This window comes from Bufo bufo, chromosome 5 (assembly GCF_905171765.1).
Source record: "Bufo bufo chromosome 5, aBufBuf1.1, whole genome shotgun sequence".
NCBI classification, from domain to species: domain Eukaryota; kingdom Metazoa; phylum Chordata; class Amphibia; order Anura; family Bufonidae; genus Bufo; species Bufo bufo.
This window is the reverse complement of record NC_053393.1, coordinates 350094717-350109563: the sequence shown is the minus strand read 5'-3', so window position 1 is coordinate 350109563 and position 14847 is coordinate 350094717. Positions and strand designations below refer to the sequence as shown.

Here is a 14847-nt window from a genome sequence, read left to right as displayed (position 1 = left end):
TTAGTTCAGCTATACAATCAATGATCTGTAACCGCACTCCGTGTACTCGAAAGGATTAGTGGACTTAATCCTGTTTAATCTCCCAATGACAAATAGCCATGTGTACCCGTCACTACCAAAATGACAGATTGTGGACCTCTTTATAGGGAATATTCAACAGCTTTCACTGTCCCCTGAAAATCCTTTAAAGAAACGGGACATTTTTTGCATTTGTTATATACAATAAATCAAAAAATGTCCAATATTGTGTAAATCCTATTTTCTCTGCTGAAAAAAATGATTGCTATTAAAAGTTTATTGACATCTCTGCCCATCATGGCTGAGATCGGAAAACCTATCCTATGGCCCAGGCAACGGAATCGTCTGAACTCGCTGTAATGCTGGATGGATATGCGGATCTCAGCCATAATAGGCTAAGGCTACTTTCACACTTGCGTTGGTGTTTTCCGGTACTGAGATCCGGCAGAGGATCTCAGTTCTGGAAAAAACGTTTCCGTTTAGTCCCCATGCATTCTGAATAAAAGAGATCCGTTCAGGATGCATCAGGATGTCTTCCGTTCCGGCAGCATTCCGTATTGTGACCGGACACAAAACCGCTACAAAGCTGCAGTTTTGTGTCCAGTCATAAAAACATTAAAAAAACGGAATTATCACTGAAAACAATGTGAGTTAATGGTGATGGAGCTGTTTTTTTTAGGAGCCTAAAAAACTGATTCGTCACCCATTGATTTTCAATGTATTTAGTGACGGATCCGTTTTATTCCGTTTTGATTTCACACTACCGCATCCTAATGGAACGGATGCATCCTGATATGCAAAATCAAAACGGATCAGTTTAATTCTGGTATTGAGATCCTCTGCCGAATCTCAACACCGAAATTAACAACGCAAAGTCGCCTTAAACAGTTAGAATAGGCTTGCAAGCAATATATACAATATTTTTTTTTTAGGTTCGTTGCCACCCTGTAGCATTACTGTTACTGTGGTGGTGTTCACAGGGGTGGTGCGATACAGCGGCACTTGGAGTAGGATGCCGATAGTCACCATATTGGGACAGGTACCAACCAAGCTTGTCGGCATGAGAAGTATCTGCATGTACCAACTGGGTGGACGTTAGGAAAAGTACTGTAGGTCACCCTGTTTCTGCCAAATTAGAGTAGGGTTGTGGATAAAGTTGCAGTTCAAGTCCTGCGAGTCTATGGTGCCCAGTGGTATGCCCTGTGAAGTGAGGGAGTCCATTGTAGAATTCCGAGGAGGCAATCTATCATGAGGGGTACAGAGGTTCTCCACTAGTATTCAAGCTTTGAGTACTTGAGATTGAAGACCACCACCATCCAGCATCTCTGCTGTAAACTGTTGATGACTGTGCCTCTCTGCTGAGTATTGGTTGCTGCCACCACCGGTTTCTTGACAATTAAAGTTTGGAATTGTTGTAACCCACTGTCTCTGGCGCTTGCGTGACTTTTCTTTACATCACATATTGCTCTAGCAAAGCCTCATTCACACTTCAGTGTTTTGGTCAGTGATTTCCATCAGTGATTGTGAGCCAAAGCCAGGATTGGAGCCTCCACAGACATATGGTATTAGAGAAAGATCTGCACCTGTTCTGTGTTTAGAGCCGCACCTGGTTTTGGCTCACAATCACTGATGGAAATCACTGACCAAAACACGGACGTGCGAATGAGGCATAAATGAGAGTTCTCAGAGGTGTAGTACGATACATCAAAGAATTCTGGCCAGCAGTCACACTGTTGGGGGGTGTGAGTCACCATCTAACTCCATCCTGGTCTGACTAATGGTCTGGCAGAGAGTGTTAATTGATCCTCTCTAACTTGTTATCAGTGAACACAAAGAAAGGAAGATCAATACACTGAACAGGAATTATATTACATGGAGAGGCCTACATTTTTAATTGAAGTAGTAATATTGAGTGGACAAATTGCACCATTATGAATAAGTGATGTAAAAACTGTGGAGAACAACGTGCCATTGACGTGAGAGGTGAATGTCGGCTATGAAGGTGAGTAAGGGATGATGACATGCTATAGTGGAGCTGCTCACCGCCCAAATGAACCAGGGTCTACCAGACGGGCATCTAAGACAACAGTTCTGCAAAACTTACTGAGTATGGGGCTCCAAAGCAGATGGATGGTCACTGCACCTCTGCTAATGAAGTTGCATTGGCAGAAAGGGCTTCACTTAGCAGTATCGGAATTGAACCTGCGCTGATTGTCAAAGTGTTGCCTTCTCCGATAAGTCACATTACTGCTTCATTGAACGTATAGGCGTTGGCGTGTCAGGTGAGAAATATCAGAGAACAAACACCCTGCAACCATTGCTAGAAGAACAGAAGCTGGTGGTGGCAGTGTTATGGTCTGGGGGATGTTTTTGTAACATTCTTTGGGCCACTCATCCATGTGGAAGGCACTCTTGACTGATTTGGGGATGAACCCATCCTTGCAGATCACGTTCAACCCTACATGCTGATTGCCTTCCGTGGGGCGGTTGGAATCTTCCAGCAAGACAATGTGACATGTCACACGGCTAGAAATGTCTGACATTGGTTGGAAGAGCATGGCCATGACTACTCTGGCCCCCTAATTCCCCAGACTTGAACCCAATTGAGCATTTTTGGGACCACCTTGATCATCATGTTCACTCTATGGATCCTCCTCCACGTACTCTCCAGCAGCTGTGCGATGCACTGCTGTCAGCATGGCTCCAGATACCTGTGACAACCAACCAGGACATTATTGTGTTACCCTCAGCCCGTCTAGGTACTGTCTATGCTGCACACAGCAGTTACTGTGGATATTAGCTGGTGGTCATAATAATGGGATTCTCTCTCGCTCTATATATATATACATTCACAAACATTAGGCTTTCTATGCAGCGTCCGTGGGTGGGGCCATTGATGTTCTATGCTCTCCACCACAATGAAGGTATAAAGGACCAGTCAGCCACTTTCAATGATGGCTCGGAAAGATCCAGGACTCCAGAGATAATTACATGAGGCAGGAAGCAGTTATTGCTTCCTGTCATATATTATTACTGTAGCTCTCAAACATCCAGAGCCATAAATAAAAAGAGGCTGATAGGTCACTGACATCTGAGCACTGCACCGGGCGGTCACACCACTACCGGGTCACCTGTAAATGCTAAAACATTCCTTAAAGGTGAACATCGGCTTCAACTGGATGAGAGGCCTGTAGAAATTATTATTAGATCACTTTAATGGTATAAAGTACAGAAAACAATCCAGAAGTATCTAGATATCCAGAGAGGAAGGCCTGACCCTCATCTACCATGTGACTCTATCCTAACGTCCTCATCTACCCCTAACGTCCTCATCTACCATGTGACTCTATCCAGTATCTATCTATCTAATATCTATCTATCTATCTATCTATCTATCTATCATCTAGTTATCTATCTATCTATTATCCACCTATCTATCATGTATCTATTTATCTATCTATCATCTAGTTATCTATCTATCTATCTATCTATCTATCTATCTATCTAATATCTATCCACCTATCTATCTAGTATCTATCTATCTATTATCTATCTATCTATTTATCTAGTATCCACCTATCTATCTATCTATCTAGTATCTATCTATTATCTATCTATCATCTATCTATCTATCTATCTATCTATCTATCTATTATCTATCTATCTATCTATCTATCTATCTATCTATTATCTATCATGTATCTATCTATCTCTTATCTATCTATCTATCTATCTATCTATCTATCTATCTATCTATCTATCTATCTATCATCTATCTATCTATCTATCTATCTATCTATCTATCTATTATCTATCATGTATCTATCCATCCATCCACGCATTCTTGCTGATGGCCCCTCAGGTAAACAGTTGATGACGTCTGTGTAAGTGACAGTTAGTGAGACACGCCCCCGCGGTAGTCACCGGTGCCTGCCAGGTACATGGCTGTTACTGCTCCAGCTGGTATATGTAGCCCATAGATGTGGGGAATCGTACTGCTATACAGAATATGGCTGGCATGGGGGCGGGCAGGGAGGGCTCCTCTCAGAGGCAGGTAGCAGGGGCAGGTTGGCACCCACCGGGGGGGTGTCTGTCCGTGTACACATGTGGCGCAGCGCAGTGAGTGGTTCTCACTGGAGTCTCCTCCTCCTCATGTCTCCAGCAGATGAGCCGCAGCCTCTTCCAGTGATGGAGCCGGACACACAGTGACCCCGGTGCCCGCACACAGCTGCCGCACACATCCTCCCCGGGCACCAGCCCTCTGCCGCCGGGATGCAGGAGGAGCGGGGGGCTGACAAGCCTGAGGACGAGCCGGGGGATGGGAAACAGGAGCCGGCGGAGGAGGACGCCCACCCGGACACCAGGACCGACTCGGACAGTGTGGAGAGCAGTGACACCCCGAGCCCGCCGACCTGCAAGATCTGCTTCCAGGGGCCTGAGCAGGTAATGGAGCCTGGCGACATGACGACTGGGACTGGCAGAGCTGCCACATCATGCTCATCACATCTGATAGCGGACGGGACCGGGCATTCCCGTAGCGCCAGCTACATGCCCTGTAATAGTGCCACCTACATGCCCCACTGCCCTATTATAGTGCCAGCTACATGCCCTATAATAGTGCCACCTACATGCCCCACTGCCCTATTATAGTGCCAGCTACATGCCCTATTGCCCTATTATAGTGCCAGCTTCATTCCCTATAACAGTGCCAGCTACATGCCCTACTGCCCTATTATAGTGCCAGCTACATGCCCTGTAATAGTGCCAGCTACATGCCCGACTGCCCTATTATAGTGCCAGCCACATGTCCTACTTCCCTATTATAGTGCCAGCTACATGCCTGACCTGCCCTATTATAGTGCCAGCTACATACCCTATAATAGTGCCAGCTACATTCCCTACTGCCCTATTATAGTGCCAGCCACATGCCCTACTTCCCTATAATAGTGCCAGCTACATACCCTACTGTCTGATTATAGTGCCATCTACATGCCCGAGTGCCCTATTATAGTGCCAGCCACATGTCCTACTTCCCTATTATAGTGCCAGCTACATGACCTATAATAGTGCCAGCTACATGCTCTACTGCCCTATTATAGTGCCAGCTTCATGCCCTATAATAGTGCCAGCTACAAGGCCTACTGCCCTATTATAGTGCCAGCTACATGCCTGACCTGTCCTATTATAGTTCCAGCCACATGCCCTACTGCCCTATAATATTTCCAGCTACATGCCCTACTGCCCTATTATAGTGCCAGTTACATGCCATACAATAGTGTCAGCTACATGCCCTACTGCCCTATTATACTGCCAGCTACATGCCCTATAATAGTGCCAGCCACATGCCCGACTGCCCTATACTAGTGCCAGCTACATGCCCTACTGCCCTATTATAGAGCCGGCTACATGCCTGACCTGCCCTATTATAGTGCCAGCTACGTGCCCTATACTAGGGCCAGCTATATGCCTGACCTGCCCTTTTATAGTGCCAGCTACATGCCTGACTGCCCTATTATAGTACCAGCCACATGCCTGACATGTATGGCATAACTATACACACATGCTGCAGAAAAGACCAGTGATCCATCAGATGTACTACAAATACACATCCAGAGCTGAGACTGTACAGAGGTAGTGGTATACCACAAATACACATCAAGAGCTGACACTGTACAGAGGGGGTAGGTAGTATACCACAAATACACATCCAGAGCTGTAATATTCCACAATTAGACATCCAGAGCTGTAATATACCACAAATACGCATCCAGGGCTGACACTGTACAGAGGGGGTAGTATACCACAAATAGACATCCAGAGCGGTAATATACCACAAATACACTTCCAGGGCTGACACTGTACAGAGGGGGTAGTATACCACAAATACACATCCAGAGCGGTAATATACCACAAATACACTTCCAGGGCTGACACTGTACAGAGGGGGTAATATACCACAAATACACATCCAGAGCAGACACTCCACAGAGGCGATAATATACCACAAATACACATCCAGAGCTGACACTGTACAGAGTTAGTAATACACCACAAATACAGATCCGGAGCTGACACTGTACAGAGGGGGTAGGTAGTATACCACAAATACACATCCAGAGCTGTAATATTCCACAATTAGACATCCAGAGCTGTAATATACCACAAATACGCATCCAGGGCTGACACTGTACAGAGGGGGTAGTATACCACAAATACACATCCAGAGCGGTAATATACCACAAATACACTTCCAGGGCTGACACTGTACAGAGGGGGTAATATACCACAAATACACATCCAGAGCAGACACTCCACAGAGGCGATAATATACCACAAATACACATCCAGAGCTGACACTGTACAGAGTTAGTAATATACCACAAATACAGATCCGGAGCTGACACTGTACAGAGGGGGTAGGTAGTATACCACAAATACACAGCCAGGGCTGTAATATTCCACAATTAGACATCCAGAGCTGTAATATACCACAAATACGCATCCAGGGCTGACACTGTACAGAGGGGGTAGTATACCACAAATAGACATCCAGAGCGGTAATATACCACAAATACACTTCCAGGGCTGACACTGTACAGAGGGGGTAGTATACCACAAATACACATCCAGAGCGGTAGTATACCACAAATACACTTCCAGGGCTGACACTGTACAGAGGGGGTAGTATACCACAAATACACATCCAGAGCGGTAATATACCACAAATACACTTCCAGGGCTGACACTGTACAGAGGGGGTAGTATACCACAAATAAACATCCAGAGCGGTAATATACCACAAATACACTTCCAGGGCTGACACTGTACAGAGGGGGTAATATACCACAAATACACATCCAGTGCAGACACTCCACAGAGGCGATAATATACCACAAATACACATCCAGAGCTGACACTGTACAGAGTTAGTAATATACCACAAATACAGATCCGGAGCTGACACTGTACAGAGGGGGTAGGTAGTATACCACAAATACACATCCAGAGCTGTAATATTCCACAATTAGACATCCAGAGCTGTAATATACCACAAATACGCATCCAGGGCTGACACTGTACAGAGGGGGTAGTATACCACAAATAGACATCCAGAGCGGTAATATACCACAAATACACTTCCAGGGCTGACACTGTACAGAGGGGGTAGTATACCACAAATACACATCCAGTGTGGTAATATACCACAAATACACTTCCAGGGCTGACACTGTACAGAGGGGGTAATATACCACAAATACACATCCAGAGCTGACACTGTACAGAGTTAGTAATATACCACAAATACAGATCCGGAGCTGACACTGTACAGAGGGGGTAATATACCACAAATACACATCCAGAGCTGACACTCTACAGATACACATCCAGATCTGTAATATACCACAAATACACATCCAGGGCTGACACTGTACAGAGGGGGTAATATACCAAAAATACACATCCAGGGCTGACACTGTACAGAGGGGGTAATATGCCACAAAAACACATCCAGAGCTGATACGCTACAGAAGCGCTAATATACCACAAATACACATCCAGAGCTGACACTCTACAGAGGCAGTAATATACCACAATTACAGATCCAGAGCTAACACTGTACAAAGGGAGTAGTATACCACAAATACACATCCAGAGCGGACACTCTACAGAGGCGGTAATATAGTGATGTGTATATATCTGTAGCCTATAGATGACCTTGGAATGTACAGAGGCAGTAATATACTAGAAATACACATCCAGTTCTGATACAGTAAAGAGGCAGTGGTATACCAGAAATACAGATCCGGAGCTGATACTGTACAGAGGTGTTAATATAGCACAAATACACATCCAGAGCTGACGTTCCACAGAGGCAGTAATGAACCACAAAAACACATCCAGAGCTGATACTCTACGGAGGTGGTAATATACCACAAATACACATCCAGAGCTGACACTGTACAGAGGGGGTAGTATGCCACAAATACACATCCAGAGTGGTAATTCACCACAAATGCACATCCAGGGCTGACACTGTACAGAGGCAGTAATATACCACAAATACACATCCAGAGCTGATACTCTACAGAGACAGTAATATACCACAATTACAGATCTAGAGCTAACACTGTACAGAGGGAGTAGTATACCACAAATACACATCCAGAGCTGACTCTGTACAGAGGCGGTAACATACCACAAATACACATCCAGAGCCGACACACTACAGAGGCGGTAATATAGTGATGTGTACCTTGGAATGTAAACTTATAGTAAAGTTGTGTTCAAAATAATAGCAGTGTGTTTAAAAAAGTGAATAAAGCTCAAAATCCTTTTATTTCCATACACACAAATGCATTGGGAACACTACACATTCTATTCCAAATCAAAACAAATTTGTGTTGTTCCTCTAAAAATTTTTTTAAGAAAAGTGAATATTAGACTGTTCAAAATAAAAGCAGTGTTTGTATTCTTCTTTACAAACTCAAACATTCACTATATAAACTGAAAAATGTTTGAAGATTTTGCTTTCCTTTGAAATCACTGAACTAATATTTAGTTGTATAACCCCTGTTTCTGAGAACTGCTGTACATCTGTGTTGCATGGAGTCAACCAACTTGTGGCCCCTGTGAACAGGTATTCCAGCCCAGGATGATTGGACCACATTCCACAGTTCTTCTCTATTTCTTGGTTTTGCCTCAGAAACTGCATTTTTGATGTCACCCACAAGTTTTCTATTGGATTAAGATCCGGGGATTGGGCTGACCACTCCATAACGTCCATCTTGTTGGTCTGGAACCAGGATGTTGCACGTTTACTGGTGTGTTTGGAGTCATTGTCTTGTTGGAACACTCATTTCAAGGGCATTTCCTCTTCAGCATAAGGCAGCATGACCTCTTCAAGTATTCTGATGTATTCAAAATGATCCATGATCCCTGGTATGCGATAAATAGTCCCAACACCTTAGTATGAGAAACATCCCTATATCATGATGCTTGCACCACCATGCTTCACCGTCTTCACAGTGTACTGTGGCTTGAATTCAGTGTTTGGGGGTCGTCTGACAAACTGTCTCCGGCCACTAGACCCAAAAAGAACAATCTTACTTTCATCAGTCCACAAAATGTTGCGCCATTTCTCTTTAGGTCAGTCACTGTGTTCTGTGGCAAATTGTAACCTCTTCAGCACATGTCTTTTTTTCAACAGTGGGACTTTGTGGGGGCTTCTTGCAGATAGATTGGCTTCACATAGGCGTCTTCTAATTGTAACAGTACTCACAGGAAACTTCTTTGATCTTCCTGGAGCTGATTGTTGGCTGAGTCCTTGCCATTTTGGCTATTATTCTATCCATTCGAATGTTAGTTTATCGCTTTCTTCCACGTCTTTCAGGTTTTGGCTGCCTTTTTAAAGCGTTTGCGATCATTTTAGCTGAACAGCCTATTATTTATTTTCTGCACTTCTTTATATGTTTTCCCCTCTCCAATCAACTTTTTAATCAAGGTACGCTGTTCTTCTGAACAATGTCTGGAACGACCTATTTTCCTCAGAGTTTCAGAGAGAAATGCACTGTAACCAGCATGTACAACATTTGCTGCCTTCCTTCCTTAAATAAGGGCAATAATTGCCACCTGTTTTTCAAAGAATGAATGATCTCACAAATTGAACTTCACACTGCTATTATTTTGAACATGCCCCTTTCAATAAGTGATTGAATTATAGAGAATCAGCAGCATGCATGGCATGACTGTTGGGTCTGTTGGGTTTCTATTACTCTACTACACCTGCTAGTAAATTATTTGCCATGTAGAAATATAATTTCTACCAAAAACAGTGATTGGTCAGGTTAGTGATGTCTGACTGCTATTATTTTGAACACAACTGTATATTTATAGTGTACAGTGCATTTGGAAAGCCTTCAGACCCTTTCACTTTTTTCACATTTTATGTTGTGGCCTTGTGCTAAAATAAAAAATATGAAGTTTTTCCCATCATTCTGCACCGAATACCCCATAATGAGAAAGGCAGATAGAATTCTCATTCCCACCCAGCCCTTGTGTGAACTTGATGGACTTTTTTCAACTGTATTAACTATGTAACTATGAATTTTAGAAATAATCCTTGGCTTTGACACTTGAAATTTGGATCTGGGGACCTCCCTTTTCTCTTATCATCTTTGATACACCGTTACTGGAGACCACCTGTGGTAAATTCAGTTGATTGGACATAATTTGGAAAGACACCTCTGTCTATATGAGGCCGCACAGCTGACAAAGCATATAATAACAAAAAACAAACCACCAGGAGGAAAGAACTGCCTGTAGAGCCCAGAGACGGGATTGTGTGGAGGCACAGATCTAGAGAAGGGTACAAAATATTTAGCTGCTCTGAAAGTTCCCAAGATCAAATTGGTCTCCATAATTCTTGAATGGAAGACGTTTGGAACTACCAGGACTCTTCCTAGAGCTAGTCTCCCCACCAAACTAAGTAATGGAGGGCCTTGGTAAGAGAGGTGACCAAGAACCCAATGGTCACTCTGGATGAATTCCCAAGATCCTGTGCAGATGAGAGAAACTTCCAGAAGGTCAACCATCACTTTTCACTTTCTCGATATGGGGTATCCAGTGCAGAATGATGGGGGAAATTTTTTATTTTTATTTTAGCACAAGGCTGCAACATAACAAAATGAAAAAAGTGAATAAATCTGAAGACTTTGTGAAAGCACTGTATTTACAGATCCCACATGCCCTGTATATTATCCACACATTTAACATGTGTCTACTTGTCTGTCTGTCTCATATCTATTTCATGTCTATCCAATCTATCTACAACACTGACCTACAGTGGTGCTTAAAAGTTTGTGAACCCGTCAGAATGTTTTATATTTCTGCATAAATGGGACCTAAGACTATTTCAGATTTTCATACAAGCCCTAAAGGTAACCAAATCAAGCAAATGAGTGTAACATATTAGACGTGGTCCTTTATTTATTGAGGACTAGCAACCAATCAGATTGATCCTTTCATTTTCCAAAGGTGCGCTGAAAAATGAAAGGTGGAATCTGGTTGCTAGGGGCAACTAAGCCAGTTTCCCTTTGCACCAGTTTTGATAAATCTACACCTTGCACGTTATTCTCCTTTCTCCTACCATTCTTTGGTAGAATGACTTGTATGCTTATCGTTGTCTTGAGATTCAGCTCACAGACAGATCTCCTGACATTTGATTTTGGAATTTGCTGGTATAATTCCGAATTTATTGTTCCATCAGTGATGGCACGCTATTCTGGCTCAGATACAGCAAAACAGGCCCAAACCATAATGATACCACCACAGATCGGATAAGGTTTACACTGGAATGTCGTGTTTTCCTTTTTCCAAACATAATGCTGCTCATTCAATCCAAAAAGCTCTATTTTTTCTATTTTGGTATAATCTATCCACAAAACATTGTTCCAATATCCTCTTGGCTTTTCCCGGTGATCTCTAGCAAACTGCAAATGGGTAGCAATGTTCTTTTTATTTGTAGAGCAGCAGCTTTCTCCTTACAATGATGTCATGTACACCATTGTTGGATTCATGAACATTAACATTAGCTAATGTGAAAAAAGGCCTTTAGTTGCTTAGATGTTACCTAGGGTTCCTGTGTGTCCTTGTATTGAATTTCCTCCATTTAAACACAATCTGTGTGACCGTGGATTAGTGGAGTCCAAACTTCAGGGATAGTTTTGTAGACTTTGAGCATCAACAACTCTTCTTCTGAGGTCCTCAGAAATCTCATTTGTTCGAGCCATGATACCATTATACACTTCTACAAACACATGCTGTGAAGATGAGACTTTAAAGATTCTTGGGGTCATTTATTAAGATCAACGTTTTAGACCAGCCTTTACATAACTTAGGCGCATCCACCGCCGGCCTAAATATACGCCAGCTCTCTTGCTGGTGTAGATTTAGATCATCTACGCCTTAAATAGGCGTTGAAAATTATAAATGAGACGGTCCTGCTGGCCCGCCCACACCAGGTCCCTTTTTTTAGAACTGCCGTACTTGGCGCGGATGGGGAAGAAGTCGCAGATTTGGCCGCAAATTTTTCGCGTATATCTATTCATAAGTGACCCCCTCTGTTCTTTAAATAAAACAGGTCTCCCACTCACACCCGATTGTCATCCTATTAATCGAAAAAACCTGCCTCTAGTTTCACCTTCAAATTATCTGCTAACCCTAAAGGTTCACATACTTTTGTCTCTCACAGACGTGGTACTGGTTCATTTTACTCAATAGATAAAGGACCAGGTCCAATATTTTTTTATTCATTTGTTTGATTTGGTTATCTTCAACTACTTTTAGTACTTGTTTCAAAATCGGATGTAGTTTTAAATCAAAGAAATATCGATATTTCTGAGGGGTCTGCAGTGAAGCTCCACTGTTGTTTTTGCCATGACTCAGTATGATGATCTTCTGAATATGAACCATGCTAGAAGTAACAGCTGTTGAGATTGTCCATCTGCTGGTGTATAGATCCAGAGCCTCAGTAGTGAACTGTGGTGATGTGAAGAATCAGTCTCAGGGACTGTGGAGAAGGTTCAGCACCACAGACAGCTCACTAAGCCTACAAGAGACTCTGTAGCTCCTCAGGTCTTGGCCAACCACCTGACTTCCCAGATCTTAGATGTTAGATGGAAAAGGGAAGTTCTTTGACAGTTTCATTTGGCATTTATTACTATAGTGATGTATAAGAACCGGTATACAGCCACATTTGATTCATTCATAGTACGAATAAGCCTTACGTTGAAGTAAGTTTATACTGTTCTAATGCTTTTACTTTGTCCTGCTGTGACCCTTTCCTGAGTTTTTATTTGCTTTTTAGGACACTTAATGTCTGTGTCACATTTTATTGTCTGGGTTGACTGGGTCATGCAGTTTTAGGCCTCATTTACATGATAGTATTTTACATGATATATTTACATGATAGTAATATCTACAGTAGATTAGATATTAGATAGATAGACAGAAAGAAAGATCGTTAGATAATAGACATGGAATATTCGTGCAGTAATGCATTGTGTTTTGATGAATTCTCAGCTCTACAGGAAATGAAAGCGCTATGAATATTTATCTGATTCTGGGTGAATGTAATGTGTTTTTCCAGGAGATGTCTGTGAGCTGCGGAGCCTGTGCCCGTGTAGCTGCAGGTATGGAGGGAATAGTCAGCACTTGTTATCCCTCTAAACAGAATTTACGGCACGCTGTAAGTTAGGAAATCCTTCCCCCTTCTCATTAGGCTGGCAGCAGGTTGTGGGCATAGACATTGTTATAGAGAGGGAGGCAGCCAGTCACATCCAGCCATAGTGGACCTGTCCGTAATTTAGGATATGGATATATTCTGATCTGAGCTGGATTTTCAGTTTGCACCGGCATACATTCTTCTATAAGCCGTGTGATGACCCAGGACAATGGGGGAGATTTATAAAACTGGTGTAAAGTAGAACTGGCTTAGTTGCCCAAAGCAACCAATCAGATTCCACCTTTCATTTTTCACAACTCCATTGGAAAATGAAAGGTAGAATCTGATTGGTTGCTATGGGCAACCAAGCCAGTTCTACATTACACCAGTTTGATAAGGCTCCCATGTCTGGTGCTCACTTGTTACAGCTCCAGTGCCTGGGGATCAGCTTTTATTGCCGCCGGCTGCCAATACCCATTTATGCTGCTGAGTTCACAGGGTCAAATTCGCAGCATAGTCCACGCTAAATCTGTGGATTTCTCCACCACCAGTTCCACCCTGCAGAAATAGCCACATGGAGCAGACTTTGTGCAGTGGAATTACATGTGGATTCACTGCAGATCTCACCCCATGCATTGCAAACAGTGACAGCCACAGGGGAATCAGCAGCATCAATTGACATGCAGCGCTTTTAAAATCCGTACTCGGGATCCATTTCAACGGCAGATGTTTTCACTACTAAAATCTCATCCACTCTGCCAATGCTGTTCGGCGCTGCAGATTTTCAGCCTTCAACTCTGCTGTGGCAGATCTGCAGTGTGTCCGCCACCATGGGTGAACATACCCTAAAGGGCTTAAAGGGGTTCTCCAGGAATACTGAGTTTTAGTTATCCGCAGCCTGGCTCTCTAAACAGAATCTGCCAGCCATTCTCCGAGCTGCCTCAGCTGTGTCCATGTTCCGGTCCCGCAGTGTTGAGATCCAGCACTGCATGGGCATGTTCACATGCTCTGCTGCAGCCAATGACTGGCTTCAGTGGTAATGTGGCCAGAAGCAGCATGTCACCTTTGAAGCCAGTCATTGGCTGTAGCGGAGCATGTGACCATGTCTATGCAGCGCCGGATGTCAGCACTGCGGGACCAGAACATGGACTCAGTGGAGGCAGCTCAGAATCGGAGCAGCAGGGAACTGGTAAGTAGCAATCTTGTAAACGGAGATAAGCTGATAGCTGATTATATGTACACCATGTTGGATAAAAGACACTTCACATGTAACTGTTTATTTAACCAAACAGGCCTCATTTATCAAAACTGTGTCCAAGAAAATGGTCTGTGTTGCCCTTAGCAACCAATCACAGCACAGCTTTAATTTCTTAATTTTCTCTGGTAAAATGAAAGCTGTGCTGTGATTGGTTGCTGTGGGAAAAAAAAAAAAGGCAGCAATGAATGTTTTGATATATGGGAGGTATGGGTTAAGCTGCATTGTGGAGTGCGTTTTTTAAAATTATTTGTTTAATTAATTTTTCCTTTATTTTTATTTATTTTACACTTTGCGCCCCCAATAAGATCCTACAAATCCTTTTATTTTATTTTATTTTTTGGGGGGAGGG

General features: G+C 43.1%; 1 protein-coding gene across 1 annotated transcript in view; it reads left to right on the top strand.

Annotated features, from left to right (window-relative positions):
• Nucleotides 1–4234: 4234 nt before the first annotated feature.
• MARCHF11 (membrane associated ring-CH-type finger 11) overlaps nucleotides 4235–14847 on the top strand; it is a 93503-nt gene continuing 82890 nt past the window's right edge. Inside the window, exon 1 of the mRNA XM_040432440.1 lies at nucleotides 4235–4461. Within this exon, the coding sequence (XP_040288374.1) occupies nucleotides 4291–4461 (171 nt within the window). The 5' untranslated portion in view covers nucleotides 4235–4290. The remainder of the gene's footprint in view (nucleotides 4462–14847) is intronic.